Raw genomic sequence first — 16,422 nt, 5'->3', positions numbered from 1 at the left:
ATCCTCTTGACTCCCATGCTGGTCTCCTGGCCAACTCTATGAATGCTCAAGGGTTTACACATAGAATCTGCTCCCCTACCCATGAAATAGGATGTAACCTAGACTGGATTGCTGACTCCAACTGCATCACAGACATCCTTTCGAACACCTCAGCTCCCTGGTCAGATCACAACATTATAATCTTTCCACCACCCTATCTATCAAAACCCCAAAACACCGCCCTCTACTACCCATGGTACCTTCTAGAAGTCTGAAAAAGATTAATCATGATAACATGCTACCGCACTTATCAACTATACTGGATACGATCAACCGGGACAGTAACACACCAGCATTGGCCACTTTATACAATAAAGTTATGATTGAAGCCATTGAGAAAGTAGCCCCCTTGAAAGTTAAAAAAGCCAAACCTCTAGCACAAATCAACCCTTGGTTCAACTCTGATCTCCAAACTCTGCGTACATCCAAACGGGCTGCCGAAAGTACTTGGGCTAAATCTCGACACTTGATAACAAAGCCTTCTTCCCGACAATCTCTAACAACTATAAGGTAGCAATCATCAATGCTAAAAGTGAAGTTTACAACCAAAGAATCCAGAATGCCCAATACAGCTCTAGAGAATTATTCACCATTCTCTGTGAGCTTGAATCACCTGTTCCCTAGCCAGACCATTCCTCCAAAGATATACAATGCTGCTCTAAGGTACAAGATGCCCTAGCAGACAAAATCGCTCTATTACAAAATAAAATAGAACAAAAAAAGTCAAACTTAACCTTGTCCTGACCACGCCCCCTATAACCTCTGCTACAGAATTTCACATGGCTAGCAAATTCACATTCAGGCCTTTGTCTATACTTGAAACCACCAATATCATCAAAGGTCTTAAACCATCAAGATGCAAGGGTGACATCTGCCATGCAACCTTGATAAAAGAATGTGCTAACCAACTAGCACCCTTCATAACCTGCCTCATCAACAGCTACTTTGCCACTAATACAGTACTAGCTGACTTAAAAGAAGCATGGGTACTGCCATTATTTTTGAAAAAAAACACTGTGGACCCCAATATCCCCACAACTTTATGACCCATCACTACAGTTCCATTCCTATTACAAATTCTCAACTGTGCAGCCCAGCTGCAGGTCCAGACATTTCTGGAATCCAACAATCTTTTAGGGCTGAGACAATCCGGGTCAGATCTGGTCATGGCACTGCACGGCGCTCCTGGATTTAAAAACAGAAATGGAAAAATTCTAGGACAAAGGAGACCTGCGTATCCTCCTTTCACTACACCTCTCTGCAGCCTTCGATTTGGTCAATTACAGAATCTTATGCCAACACCTGGAAACTGGTGTCCATTTCTCCCCTGAAGCTTTTAAATGGATTGAATCCTTTCTCTTGAACAGGACCATGAGGGTTTTCTCTAACACCTCAGCCCCCCCCCCCAGTGCTAGTGACTTGCAGGTTACCACAAGGTTCCAGTGTGTCCCCTACCTTGTATAATGCTTTCGAAAAGCTTCTATTTGAAAAACTTGACAAAATGGTTATCTCATAAACTAACTACGTGGATGATACTCAAATACGTATACCTATCACAGGATGCTACAACACGGATACAAAAAATCTTAACAAAATCTATCTCGCAATCCAGGCTTGGATGGCACAAAATGAATTATGCCGACGACAATATCGAGCTAATTCTAATTGGTAATAAATCCAAGTTAAACAATCTTCCTTAACAATACAAATCATTCAACATCGATAGTAATACTATTACTGTTGCAAATTAAATAAAAACTCTAGGGGTCTATATCGACTCGGCCCTTACACTAAACAGACAGGTAAATGCCAATGTCTTATCCTCAGCCTATATATCAAAATGTATAAGAGCTAGTAGGCCCATCCTCTCATCTGACAATAGCATCTCCCTAGCCAGAGCTTTGATTCTCTCTAGGATAGATTATTCTAACTCACTCTTTGCAGGTACTAGCAACAGAAACATCAGAAAACTGCAAATAGTTCAAAATAACATCAGAGCTGCATTGAATATAACCAAGAACTAACACATTTGGCCTACTAGGGGAAACATCCATTGGCTCCCAGTCCAAGACAGGATTAATTTTAAAATCTTCACTCTCACACATAAATGTCTTACTAAGAATGCACCTGCCTACCTCAGCAACCTGATCAACAAAACTCAGACCAATAGACTAACACGTTCCTCATATGCCAACTACATTGCGATGCCAGGATTCAGAAGACAGAAAGCAGGTGGCTCAAGCTTCCCTGTAATAGCAGCTAAACTGTGGAATACCCTTCCCATTCAACTGAGAATGTGACACATCCTTATGGTTATTCCTGAAAAGTCTAAAAACCTGCCTATTCAGTCTTGATTCCCAACCATAAGCATACAAATCCTATAAACATTGGAGGATACAACTGCTGCTCCCATAATTATTCTACATAGCTTGTCTGTAATTTGTGTATTCGTGCCAATGAGTTAATAATGAACATGCATTTGATTAACTGTAACTACAACTGTTTAACTGTAACTGTTTTTACGAAGCACAAAAATGTAACCGTGATCCTATGTTTTTAGTGCCTAGATGCCTATGGGCTGTGAGCGCTCCATAAATGCACATATAAATAAATAAAGTCATTGGTTTTGGCATGTATATAAGTATAAGGCAAGTGCCCCTAATGCCTACACAAAAGCAAAAACGATTGCCAATGCTTGTTCTTGTAGACTTCCATCCAATACATTTTCGAAAATGGTTTGATGATTGACTTGTAGAGAATTTGAAGTTGCCAATGATGAAGTTATGTTTCAAGATTAAAGATCACATGTATTGCCTTTTGGCTTTGAGGTTGCAGAAGGGTGTGCTTGTACTTGGCCTCTGCTGGCACAGCTAATAGGAGCCTGCGTTGTGTTTGCAGGGAATCCTACCTATTGGAGGCCCGGGGAATGATTCCACCGCAGTGGTAGAGTTCATCATCCTGGGATTCTCCGGCACTGAAGAGATGCATCTCTTGCTCTTTGTGATCTTCCTTGTCATTTACCTGGCCACTATTGCAGGGAACTCCACGATCATCTTCATCACAATAGTGGACCTTCGTCTTCAAAGCCCAATGTACTTCTTCCTCCGAAATCTGTCCCTGCTGGAGATAGTCTACACCACAGTAACCCAGCCATTAATCCTGGCCAACCTGTTGGGGAGCAAACGCGTTCTTTTTACGGGCTGTGTTTTGCAAATGTACATCTTCATTTCCTTGGCATCCACAGAATGCTTCCTCTTGGCAGTGATGTCGTATGATCGCTTTTCTGCCATATGCCACCCTCTGCTGTACCAAACGGTGATGAACAGCCAGTTCTGTACTCATTTAGTCCTGGGTGTCTGGCTGGCGGGATTCTTTGCGCCGTCGGTGCAGGCGGTTCTGATCTATAGGCTGTCTTTCTGTGGGCGTAATGAGGTCAACCACTTTGTGTGTGATGTGGCACCGCTGCTGAAGTTAGCCTGTTCCGACACCTCACGCAACGAGCTAGTGGCATTTACCATGGGGGCCTTCGTGACTTTGGGCTCTCTGGCGTGCGTCTCCGTCTCATATGTCCGCATTATTGTGCAAATCCTGAGGATCCCATCCAGCTCCGGAAGGCGCAAGACGTTCTCCACATGCGCTTCTCACCTCGCTGTGGTTGGAGTCTATTTTGGTACCGTGATCGCCATGTATGTGAGACCCACTTCTCAGTACTCCCTAGAGCTGGACCGGATCGCAGCTCTGCTGTATGTGATTGTCACTCCCTTGCTTAATCCGATCATCTATTCGTTCCGCAACAAGGAAGTAAAGGGCGCGCTGCACAAAGTATTGCTTAAAGTAAGACATTGCTGAGTTTCATTTTTCCCGTTGAAGGAGACCAGAGCTTGATTCAATGCTTCCGTTGTTTTTTTGGGAGAAGACATAAAATACCACGCCAAAAAATATGCAAGTCATTTACATGTTTTGGAAGTTAAAATATTTCAATGCTCTAAATTTTCGGCGTAAAGAACTTCCGTGACAAAAACGTAGAAGATAACAGTTACAGTCAGCAAGAAGAGTGGGGCAATTTTCCTGCATTCGGTTTTTCAAGCATGTGAGGAAGATGGGACAAGGCAGCAACTGAATTTATGAAAGTCCAAAACCGGCCCACGGGAGTGGAGGGAAGGACTCCAAGAGATGTCCAAGGAAAATGAACATACTATCAACACGTTTAAGAACACTTCTGAGGTTCCACAACGGGAAGTCCTTTATCAAGCACTGTAAAATCTCTGGAAGTCTTTGACCTCCTGACACCTGTTTTGGATTTTTTGTATCTTTCAAGACTTAAAAACGGCAACAATGAGCTTAACTAAAGCAATGGCCTTATCTCTTTTTTCAATTTATTTTTCAGGGCTTTGCTTGACTCCACATCTTGTAGAGGGCTCTGTGGAAAAACAGTGCACCATTAATGAAATATTAGTGCCTGGCCTGAATTACCTGGAGCTTTTGCCAGTACCCACTCACCCCCCCCAGGTGGACAATGTTACCCAAACATTAAAAGAAAAATATTAAGGCACTGCCTGCGGTGGGACAGTTGCCCAGACAAGGCGGCCCAAGTTTAGGTGAACAGCTCTCCCCTCAGATACCGCTCAATTGTACCAGACAACTCAAATACTTATTTGATTGAGTCTATTTAAACACCTTTGAGAAATATTGCCCCAATTTCTTGACCCTTTCACACACAGTCCTACATCAACAATAAGATCAAGCAGTGGGATAGGTTTTGTCGTGTATAAAGGTCATGGGTGTCCAAGGATGACCAGGAGATGGTTGTAGGAGGAAGGTAGCCTTTATTGGCAAGACAGGATCTTCGGGTGGCAGGTACATGTAGATCGGCTGGGGGGGCACAAATACCGGGCATCTACCTTCTAGGGAAGACAACTCACTTTCATCAACTGACAAGCAAGGAACACATAGGACAGAACACTCAGGGAACATTCCAATGGACACAGAGAAGGCAGGGACCCAAGGTTCCATCCAGGCAGGGAAGACAAAGGAAACTATAGGTTTCTTACTAGGAAGTGTGTTCTTGGTTCTTAGGAGGGTTTTTCAAAACCAACACTGGTGTGAGTTTTGTGGAAGACAACCTAGTGGACCTGCAATGGTTTTTCACACTTTGGTCTACCAAACTCTCACTGGGTAGTGTGGTCTGGGCAGTAAGACTTAGACTTAGGAGAACAGGAGTTTGGTGGCAGGTACAGTTAACATCGAATAAAGTTGCAAAGTAATTGAATGTGCACACAGATGTATATAAAGAACACAGGTGCATTAAAGTGTAACACTACTGCTCACTAGTCACAAATAGAATTTTGTATTTTGCATTTTGTTTATTATTTGTATTGGGCTCCGAACCCTGAGGTAACTGGAAGCTGGAAAACTTGAGTGTTACAGGCATAAATAAAATGTTAACAGAAAGAAAGACCAGCGGTTACAGTTAGGTCTGAGGAAAGACAGTTACAGGTGAATGTTACAGGCATAAATAAATCGTTGACAGTGGTTAGAAGATCAGTGGTTACAGTTAGGTCTAATGACGATCATTACAATTGAGGGCAAGTGCGTTATGGAATCATAAGGCAGGGACCTAGGGGTGCGGCAACAAAAGATGGAGGAGAAAAGCCTCATCGGATAGACCAGAAGTTGGTCGCAGGAGTCACAGGAGGGTCACGGTTTCAGTGTTAGTTTTGGGGTTTGTGGTTTAGGTCTGACTAGCAGTGTTTCACTTCTCTCACAGGATGATCAGTTCTAGTGACCCAACAGCAGGACAGGACTGATGACATTGAATGATGTCCACTTTCATTTACTCCCACAACATTGAAGGATCACGCAGACTTTAGGCCACATGCAGTAGAACTCAGGCCCCAGGTTGGCTCTTTTTAATGATGGGGAGAAGCCGCAGTAGGATACCAGGTTTCACCCCCACAGGGAATGGATCTGCAGAGTCTTGAGACTCGAGGGGAAAAATTGTCCAAACAGAAGCAGGGTCCCTTCTCTGGGTGGTCCATCCACTGGGAAATTCCAGAGATGCTTGTGCGGTCCAGAGAGAGCAGGATTGCTGTATAGGACTTTAGACTGTTTAGGCCCACCAGGCTAAGGGAGTAAGTTACCTGATGAGGGTCTCCCCCTTGTCGCTTGAAGGTGGCCCATAGGTTCCCCAGTGAGTGGCTTTGGCAATGCTTGTCCGTGGAGGCAGTCCTCCAGTGTTGCTCTGCTGTGTCTTCAGTCTTCTGACTTTTTGTTCCAATGGGTGTCCCGATGAATGGTGCCAAATCCTCTCCTTATATACCAAATGAATGTTGGAAGCAATCACAGCCATCCAATGGCAAGGATCTGCACCGTTCATACAGACAGTGGCTTTCCAATCATGCACAGCCAGCCGCCCAAAATCAGCCCAGCAACGGGATCCCCTGGCTGGAAGGTGGAGCAGGACATTATAGCCCCTAATCCCATCAGTTTAGATCCACACACCATTGACTGGAAACCTATGGTTGGACCCTCTGAAAGTGGACAACCATATAAGGCAGTTTCGAACCTCAAAGGGCAGGAAGACTGCCAAATAGCAAGGTGGACCAAAGAACAGGACATGCACAATGAGGAGCATCCATTTTGAGTATATTGTACTCAAAAAATTATTATTGCGGTACATACACTGGTGCACTGTGTAATATGAAAATAGGCTCACGACCACCAGTCTGTTCTGTGCACACAGCACATCAAAAAGAATGACAAAGGTTATCTAAAAGAAAAAGGAACACAACGTGCCCCTTCAACGCTACACCTGAAGTGGGCTGTACTCCATTAAATCAATCAAAGGTAAAGAGCAATGGCAAAAGCTGTCCTTGCACTGGGAGCCATATGGTGCTTTCCTTTAATGCTGCGCACAGTGGAGCTGAACGTCCAACTCAGTCGGTTTGCTGAAACGCTTTTCCCATGTGTTAACTGCTTCAGGCCCACTACATTCCACCCCCAGGCGAGGTTTCACCCCAGACTGGTTACAGCCACCATTCGGTCATACAAGCCTCATTCTGATAAACAAACATACAATAAATGCAGATAATATGAGCAAGCACAGTAACACGCATAATAGTAGAAGCAATACTAAATGCATTCATGTACCTGCTCGCGGGGACCTATTCGGGAAAATATCGTACCAGTTATGTTCAGTGAGTGCTTTAATATGCTTAGCAGCTCGTATTTCCTTGCCACATTTCAATGTCATGGAAACTGTTACAGCGGTGTGAGCAGTGCCATTTTAAGCACCTTTGGGAGCCAGGGCACAGACACCATTGGGGCCCTCCCTTTAGCCCCCCTCCAACAAACCAAATATCTGGTTGTGCGCCCCTCATCGCGATCACCACCCATAGCTTGATGTGCTGCCTCACAGCGATCAAAATAATCATGGGTGCTCCCTTTCAGTCCCATTGCCCTCTTCATTCTTGCTCTAATCAGAATAATGAACAAGTTGCGTTTCAAGGGCAACATTAGCAGTCCACGATAAGGGTACTTGTGTTCTAGCATAGGTACAGGATAGGTTTCATCAATAGCAGCCACGAGGAAGGTATATCGGCCATAATATGAATGCAGGGTACAGATTGCATGAAAAAGGTGCACGTAATCCAGAATAGACACACGCCTCATATTAGCCGCCTCACAGAATTCAAAAGTGATCAAGCATGGGCACAGGAGACCAATTGGAAGCAAGGAGAAGGCTACACATACCATTGTATATATAGTGGGGGAAGATTATAATCTATCAGGAAGGTGTCTGTGTCCAGACCGACTGAGATTAGAACATGAACATGGTTTTGAAGTGGTGTTGCCATTAGAGGGCAAAGAGACAGGTGGCTGTGTTGTGACATATATTATATATTATCATATTTATTTTTATTTATTTTATTTATTTGTTGATTTATAGCGCGCTGCAGCCCGCAGGCATCAGGGCGCGAACATAAAACAGAGAACACAGACAAGACAGGCCACAAGAGCAGACTTTCCAAGGTTATGTTTCTGGTTTAACTACTTAAAGAGTAATGTTTTGAGTTTTTTTTTTGAATACTGAGAAATTGGGTTCAAGTCTAAGCGTGACTGGGAGATTGTTCCACTTAGAGGAAGCTCTAACTGGAAAGGATCATCCCAGTCCATTTGCTTTTTTGATACGGGTAGTCCTCACTAGGCCTTGGTTCATTGATCTCAGGGATCGTCCTGTTTGATACAGTGATATTTGCTCCTTTAAGTATGTTGGGGCAGTGTCATGGAGGCAGTGATGGACTATTGAAACTGACTTAAAAGGGATACGATCTTCTATGGCTAGCCAGTGTATAGATTTTCTGTCCTCTGTGATATGGTCACTTCTTGATTTTTTTTGATGAGATGACCCTCATTTTAAATGACTTGAGATTGGGCTATGCAGCTTTTATTTGCTCCCAGTAATAAAGTATTTCCATAGTCAAGCCTTGAAAGGATGATGGCTCTGGCGATGGTTGTACAATTTTTGTCATTTAGGACCAGTCTTATGTGGCAAAGTAACCTTTGATAGTATCTGCATTTTTTCTTTAAATAAGCTACATGGGCTTTGCGCCGAGTGTAGGTTCTAAGTTACTTTGTCGGAGACAGAAATGCTTCAGTTTTTTATGTTAAATTCAGAGATGAAGCAACACTATAGCCAGTGAAACCACGAGTGAGGCTTTTTTTAAGCTCATGGCCTGCAAGTGAAATCATTCTGAAGGTTGGCAATTTTGAAAGGTTTAGGGAATGGTCATTTTGACAGGTTAGGCAAAATGAGATCAAATTAGATGTGCATCACAAATTGGTTAAGCTGTTACGCTGGGATTTGTGCTCACTCTGCAATTTCTACACTTTACCACCTTCTTTTCCAGTCCTTATCTAGGATTTTGTTTTAAAAAAAGAAAATGTTATACAAGCATATTATGCAAAATGGGAATGATTCTAGCTTCATTCTCTCCATCATCAAGGGAAGTATACGAGTACCAGCATTATAATTGATGTGATCTTAAAAGATTTCATCTGGGTTTTTCTTTTTTATTTTAAAGCTTTAAATATGCACAAAACATAGGCTTGTGAAATTGTTATTAATAAACGTGCAGATAAACCTTTGAATTATAAAAAAAAAAAGCAAATCGCTTTTGTGTCATATCAGCAGACCTTAAAGGGATGGTCTAGTAAAAATTTTTATTTAAAAAATAGATAGGCCACATAAAAAAAAATATACTAGCATCCTCCGTTTTAAAACTTCCTATGTAAAATTTTGAGCTATTCAAGCTCAAAATTCGAAAAAGCAAGCACAGGGGCGCCGCCATTTTGTGAAATGGAGGCCCTCCTGTGCTGGCTTTTGCTTTTGCGGCACTAATGAAGGAAAAGCCAGCCAGCTGTAGTAAACAAAGTCTTCCGCTGGGTGGCTTTCCTTTCATTAGTGCCGGGACTCGGAGGACGCGGACCGGAGACCAGAGCAGGAAAGCTGCAGCTGAATCTCGGTAAGTGCTATTTATTTTTTTTACAAAAAATAAGCACTAGCTGCGGTTTTTTTTCTAAGTTTTCCGGGCTGGAGGAGCCCGGAAAACTTAGAAATAAAACCGCAGCTTTAAAAACGTTGTATTTATGTTTGCGGTCGCTTTTGAAGCGACCGCAAACATAAATACAACGTTATTGTGTTGGAAAACGCTGCGGTTTTAAAACCGCAGCGTTTTCCAACACAACCGCGTTGTGTCTGCCTGAATCTGCTTTCCCTGTGGGGAGCCCGAGAGCCCCAAATGGGAAAGCAGATTTAGGCAGACAACGCAGCATTTAGCATTTCCCATTTGGAGCTCTCGGGCTCCCCACGGGGAGCCAGAGAGCCCCAAATGGGAAATCAGCTGCAGGAAGAAACACTACGCGGCATGTAAACTCAACCGCGTGTGTTTCTGCCTGCTGTGGCTTTCACTTTGGGTCTCCGGTGCGGTGGAAAACGCTGCGGTTTTAAAACCGCAGCGTTTTCCAACACAATAACGTTGTATTTATGTTTGCGGTCGCTTCAAAAGCGACCGCAAACATAAATACAACGTTTTTAAAGCTGCGGTTTTATTTCTAAGTTTTCCGGGCTCCTCCAGCCCGGAAAACTTAGAAAAAAAACCGCAGCTAGTGCTTATTTTTTGTAAAAAAAATAAATAGCACTTACCGAGATTCAGCTGCAGCTTTCCTGCTCTGGTCTCCGGTCCGTGTCCTCCGAGTCCCGGCACTAATGAAGGGAAAGCCACCCAGCGGTAGACTTTGTTTACTACAGCTGGCTGGCTTTTCCTTCATTAGTGCCGCAAAAGCAAAAGCCAGCACAGGAGGGCCTCCATTTCACAAAATGGCGGCGCCCCTGTGCTTGCTTTTTCGAATTTTGAGCTTGAATAGCTCAAAATTTTACATAGGAAGTTTTAAAACGGAGGATGCTAGTATATTTTTTTTATGTGGCCTATCTATTTTTTAAATACATTTTTTTACTAGACCATCCCTTTAAAATATGCTTGCCCTAGGCCTGCGATAGCTGGTCGGCTTTCTTCCATCTAGAACCCCTTGCAGTAAAATGGCCAATAGAAAAAGAAAGATTAGGTAATGGCCTAAACAATGCCACCAGCATGTGAGAAGGCAAACCTTTTCATGGAAGACAGCACAGTACTGTCATGAACAGAAGATGATTTGTCCAGGATCACCGTATTATCAGCTGGAAAAGCCAGGCTACATGAATTAATGTTTTGGATCCACAGATTCAAAGTAGGTTACCTAATCATCTCTCCAGACTAACACTTTCTGCTCATCATTAGAGGTGACTGCAGAGGCTTTACAACCACCCATCTGGAGAAACAGATGCATAGACCTTCCCCATACTGATGCAGTGTTTGTTTCTATAGCAAGCGCTATCTGGTGCAGGCAGATTGCTGATAATAGCACCTGATGCACTACAAAACAAAGTTCATATACATGTGTTGTAACTAGCGTCACGAGAACGCTGCGTACCTGTTCGTCCGGTTGGGTTTCTTGATGATGAGGCCAGGCTGTCAGAGGATCCGAAGAGACGTGATTAATGGCACGGGGAACCAGCCCAACCCCAGCCCGAATAGAACCGGATTGGAGGCGAACCGGCTCCCAACGCCACGGTATTGCTCACCCCTGATTAATGTGGCGTCAGGACAGTGCAAGCACTGGCAGGGGGAGCCTCTGCGTAGATGGTTCAAAGTCCTCAGAAGTATTCCGGCAAAATGCAGATCCGGAGGCAGGAAGCAGATTGTGCCACCAGGAACGAAGGCAAGGAAGCAAGCAGGGCAGGCTGGTAATGAGAAGAGCACGGGGACTGGAGTGGGAAGGAGGGAGGAATGACTGAGCTAGGCGGACAAGGAGGGACAGGCAGGGACCAGGACAAGGGAAGCCAGGGAGGACTCAGGGACAGGAGGGAACTAGAAGGAGGGAGCGCAAGGACAGAGAGACAGGGGTTCCCCAGGCAGAACAGGGGAAGAAGGAAGCAAGCAGGAATACTGGAATTCCACACAAGGCAGCAAGGACACGATCCGAACAAACCGCGTTGAGACGCGGTTTGGAAAAGGATCAGGGCTCCTTAAATAGGCCCAACAACACCTGGGAGGCTTGCAACGCAAGCCGTTCCGTCTCTCAGGCATTGGATACCCCACAACGAGGCTTGGGCCGCATACCTCCCAGTATCGAGCATCCTGCGCACTGCGCATGCGCGAAGCGCGGAGAGCGGACGCCCGCGCATGCGCAAAGCAGCGTGCACAGGAGACCCGGAAGCGCCCGAGACCCGGGACACCCCCGAACCCCGAAGCCGGAAGCGAGGATACAACCTCCAAGACGTGGAGCGCCGTAACGGGCAAGGAGACCTCAGGACAGGTGGCGTGACACTATGCCCCCTCCCAGAAAGACCCGGGGCCCCAGGTTTCCAGGGAAAGCGAAGAAAGAATTCACGGACAAGCCGGGGAGCGTGCACATTACAGTGTGGCTCCCAGGTGCGATCACAAGCAGGATAATCCTTCCAGTCGATTAAGAACTGGAGTACACCCCGACGAATCCGTGAATCACAGATCTCCTGAACCTCAAACTCAGGAACCCCCTGAACCAGAACAGAGGAGGGCCGAGGACCAGAACGTCCAAAGACATCCTGCACATAGGGCTTCAAAAGGGAGACATGGAATACTGGGTGTATTTTCCAAGTGCGGGGCAACACCAATCGAAAAGCCACTGAAGACAAACGTTTGGCAATTCTGAAAGGTCCATAGAATCGGGGTGCCAACTTAGTGGGTAAATTACGAACTGGTAGATTTTTGGAAGACAACCAAACCAGATCGCCCACCTGGAAATTGGGCTCCGTGGTTCGACCCCTATCAGCCTGCTCCTTCATGCGTTCGCGTGTCTTCGTAAGGGTTCTCCGGGCCAGGTCATGTTGTTTCTGGATCTTGAAGACCAAATGATCAGCAGATGGAACGGAACTGGACACCACAGGTGAGAAGGGAACCAACTTGGGATGTTGTCCAGCTGAACACAAAAAGGGACTGATGCCAGTGGCAGCATGGGTCGCATTGTTATAGGAAACTTCTGCCAGGTCCAGGTACCTTAACCAGTTTGACTGTGTGGCATTGGCATAGCAACGTAAGTACTGCTCCAGGGTCTGATTCGTCCTTTCGGTCTGGCCGTTGGTGTGCGGGTGGTAGCCTGAGCTCAAGGCCCTGTGGATACCCAGATGAGTACACAACTGACGCCAGAAAGAAGAAAGAAATTGCGAACCACGATCAGAGATGATCTTCTCAGGGAGTCCGTGTAACCGATATATGTTGTGTAGAAAAGCCAATGCCATCTGGGAGGAGGTTGGAATCTTCATGAATGGAATGAAGTGTGCGTATTTAGTGAAACAGTCCACAACCACCATGACACAAGTGTGTTCTGCAGAGGGCGGAAGCTCGACAATGAAGTCGGTGGCGATAGTATGCCAAGGGTAGGGAGGTGTTTCAGTAGGCTTGAGGAGCCCCAAAGGCTTTCTTCTGGGTGTCTTCGTCTGAGCACAGACAGGACAACTTTCCACGTATAATTTCACTTCCCTGGCCCATCCGGGCCACCAGAATTGTCTGGAGATTAATTCCTGGGTAGCCTTGATACCACGATGACCAGCTACTCGAGAGTCGTGAAATCCATGTAGGATGTCCAAGCGAAGAGCAGTCGAAGGTATGTACAACCGGTTCAGAAAGAACAAAAACCCATTGCGTTCGCAGATCTGGGGTTTCTTCAGCAGGTTGATACGTTCTGGATCCCTCAAGGTCTCTCGAATGATCCTCTGAAGATGCGGAGCTAAGGTTAGTAGAAAGTGTTTGGGAGATATCATAGGCATGTTCAAACTGTCCCCCACTTCTTCTTTTTCCAGAGATCGGGACAAGGCATCAGCCTTCTGGTTCTGGGAGCTAGGGATGTATGTGATGTTGAAATCATAGTGAGAGAAGAAGAAGGCCCATCGGGCTTGACGAGCAGTGCGACACTGCAATGATCGTAGGAACTGCAAGTTGCGATGGTCAGTACGTACTTCTACAGGAAAACGACCACCAAGTAAATGATGCCTCCACTCTTCGAATGCCGTCTTGATGGCCAAAAGTTCTTTTTCGATGACTGCGTAGTTCAGCTCACTGGAGGTTAGTTTCCGCGAGTAATAGGCCACAGGGTGTTCGTCGCCAGATGTAGGATGTTTCTGCAGTAGGACCGCTCCAACAGCGAAGTCGGAGGCATCTGCTTCGATGACATATGGCAGCTCGTCGTTAGGATGACGCAAAACGGGAGCCGTACTAAACGCCGTCTTTAAGTGCTCGAAAGCAGTTGATGCCACATGATCCCAAAGGAAAGGTATCTTGACACTGGTTAGACGTGACAATGGGGCCGTGAACTGTGAAAACTGCGGGATAAAACGCCGATAAAAGTTGGCGAACCCCAAAAACCGTTGAAGGGATTTCAAATCATGTGGTTGTTTCCAATTCAGAATAGCCTTCACTTTGCCCGAATCCATGTGGATACCTGCATTGCTGATTACGTATCCCAGGAACTCCATGCTATTCTGGTGAAATGAGCACTTTTCGGCTTTGGCGTATAGGTGATTCCGTGACAATCGCAGAAGTACTTCACGAACGTGCGAGACGTGTAACTTTGGATCGTCCGAGAAGATCAGGATGTCGTCTAAGTAAACCCAGACCGAAATGCCCACCAAATCACCAAACACGTTGTCCATAAACCGTTGGAAGACGGCAGGGGCATTACACAACCCGAAGGGCATTACCCTGTATTCGTAGTGCCCAAAGGGTGTCTTGAATGCTGTCTTCCACTCGTCGCCCTCTTTGATTCTAACCAGGTGGTAGGCTCCTCGGAGATCCAATTTAGTGAAGATAATGGCAGAACGTAAGGACTCCATGATGTTCCGAATCAATGGTAGAGGGTACCTGTCCTTGAGTGTTATGTCATTCAATTGACGGTAATCGATACAGGGTCGCAGGGTCCCCTCCTTCTTTTTAACAAAGAACAGCGGAAAACCGGCGGATGACTTGGAGGGTACGATGTAACCTTTCTTTGAACAATCATCTAGATAATTCCGGAGTACTTGTTTTTCAGACTGCGTTAGAGAGTATAGCTTCCCATGAGGAATCACAGCACCAGGAATCAGGTCTATTGAACAGTCAAACGTCCTGTGAGGAGGAAGAGGTATTTCTCCGGGCTCCGAAAACACCGTACAAAGGTCGGCGTAAACATTTGGGATCTGGGACAGAGAACATAAAGCAGATGAGTCCTCCCCTGGAACCAGAGGGATCAAGGTTGTAGACTTCAAGGAGGTGTTGTGGCAGCGACATTCATTTAGGCAAAAGGCAGAAACAAAAGTCAAAGTACGGGACTCCCAATTGATCGTAGGATTGTGTCGCAAAAGCCAGGGCAGTCCCAAAACCACAGGATACGAAGGTGACTTGATGACGTCGAGGGCTATCCTCTCTTCATGCCCCATGACCTGTAATAGTATGCCGATGGTATGCAACCGGATGGGACCGGAAGCCAAAGGTGTACCATCGATGACCTCTACTGGTATAACAGTTCTCCTGGTAAGTAAAGGCATACCAATGTTGATGGCAAATGCCTCATCAATATAGTTACCGGAGGCCCCGCAATCTAATAGACCCTGGACATCAATCGTTTTATCAAGCCACTTCAAGGTTATCCCCAGAGTCATCAGGGCGGCAGGCTGCATTGGGGGCAGTTGTAATCCAGGGCTGGAAAGGTCTGAAAGGAAGAAAGGACCTGTCGTAGCCTTTCCCTTAGACGACAGGTCTTCTAGTTTCCCCCTTTCTTGATAGGACGCAAAGGGCAGGTTCCCAGAAAATGACCAGCACCCCCGCAGTATAAACATAATCGCAGGCTTCTCCTGCGCTTCTTCTCCTCTTCCGATAATGGGCCCCTTACAGCTCCCAGTTGCATTGGTTCTTGGGTGGCATCCGAAGGTGCTGACATCCCGGTAGGATGGGTCAGTGGTCTGAGGTTTCCCTTCTCAAAACGTCGTCTTTCGCCTCTTCTTTCGGCCAACCTCTGGTCTATCCTTAACACTTGTTCAATAAGTTTCTGTAGATCGTCAGGTTCCGGAATGTGTAGCAATTCATCTTTGTATTCTTCTCTTAATCCACGGCGAAACAAGGTCTTCTGCGTTACCTCTGGCCATAAGGAGTCTGTTGCCAACTGACGGAAACGGCTGATGTAAGAGATGATATCGGTATTGGCTTGTTGTATGTCCATCAATTGATTCTGCGCTGCTGAAGCCAGATTGGGGGATTGAAACACATCCAAGAATGCTTTCTCGAAGGCTAGAAAATCATTCAGGATTGGATTATTGGTAACGACCAATGGAGTTGCCCAGGCAAGCGCGTTCCCGGATAAGTTGCCCAAGATGTATCCGATCTTGGCTTTGTCATTGGTAAAGTGAGATGAACGGAAGAGAAAGTGTATACGGCAGTGATTACAAAATTCTCCCACACGGCGGGGATCACCATCGAACTTGATGGGAGCCATGTGAGCCATGGGACCTTCGGGTTGTGGAATGGCACCAACATTCTGTGTCATCATTTGGCGTAAGGCTACGTTTTCCTGACGAAGTGCCGCCATCTCAGCACGAAGTGCTTGAAGTTCATTACGAAGACCCGGCTCTTCTTCCATCGTAGAGTCCGAGGTGTCAGAAGACAGGCGTCTCAATCTGTTGTAACTAGCGTCACGAGAACGCTGCGTACCTGTTCGTCCGGTTGGGTTTCTTGATGATGAGGCCAGGCTGTCAGAGGATCCGAAGAGACGTGATTAATG

At 45.8% G+C, this 16,422-nt stretch overlaps 1 protein-coding gene across 1 annotated transcript in view; it reads left to right on the top strand.

The window, feature by feature from the left end:
- Positions 1-16,422, top strand: part of LOC138555720 (olfactory receptor 5V1-like) — a 181,841-nt gene that overhangs the window by 17,430 nt on the left and 147,989 nt on the right. The window contains exon 2 of the mRNA XM_069642618.1: positions 2,938-3,873. Coding sequence (XP_069498719.1) covers positions 2,938-3,873 — 936 coding nt within the window. The remainder of the gene's footprint in view (positions 1-2,937; positions 3,874-16,422) is intronic.

This window comes from Ambystoma mexicanum, chromosome 1q, assembly GCF_040938575.1.
Source record: "Ambystoma mexicanum isolate Mex_15411 chromosome 1q, UKY_AmexF1_1, whole genome shotgun sequence".
In the NCBI taxonomy this organism is placed as follows: Eukaryota; Metazoa; Chordata; class Amphibia; order Caudata; family Ambystomatidae; genus Ambystoma; species Ambystoma mexicanum.
The sequence above is the reverse complement of the archived record's forward strand: the minus strand, read 5'-3'. Positions and strand labels throughout refer to the sequence as shown.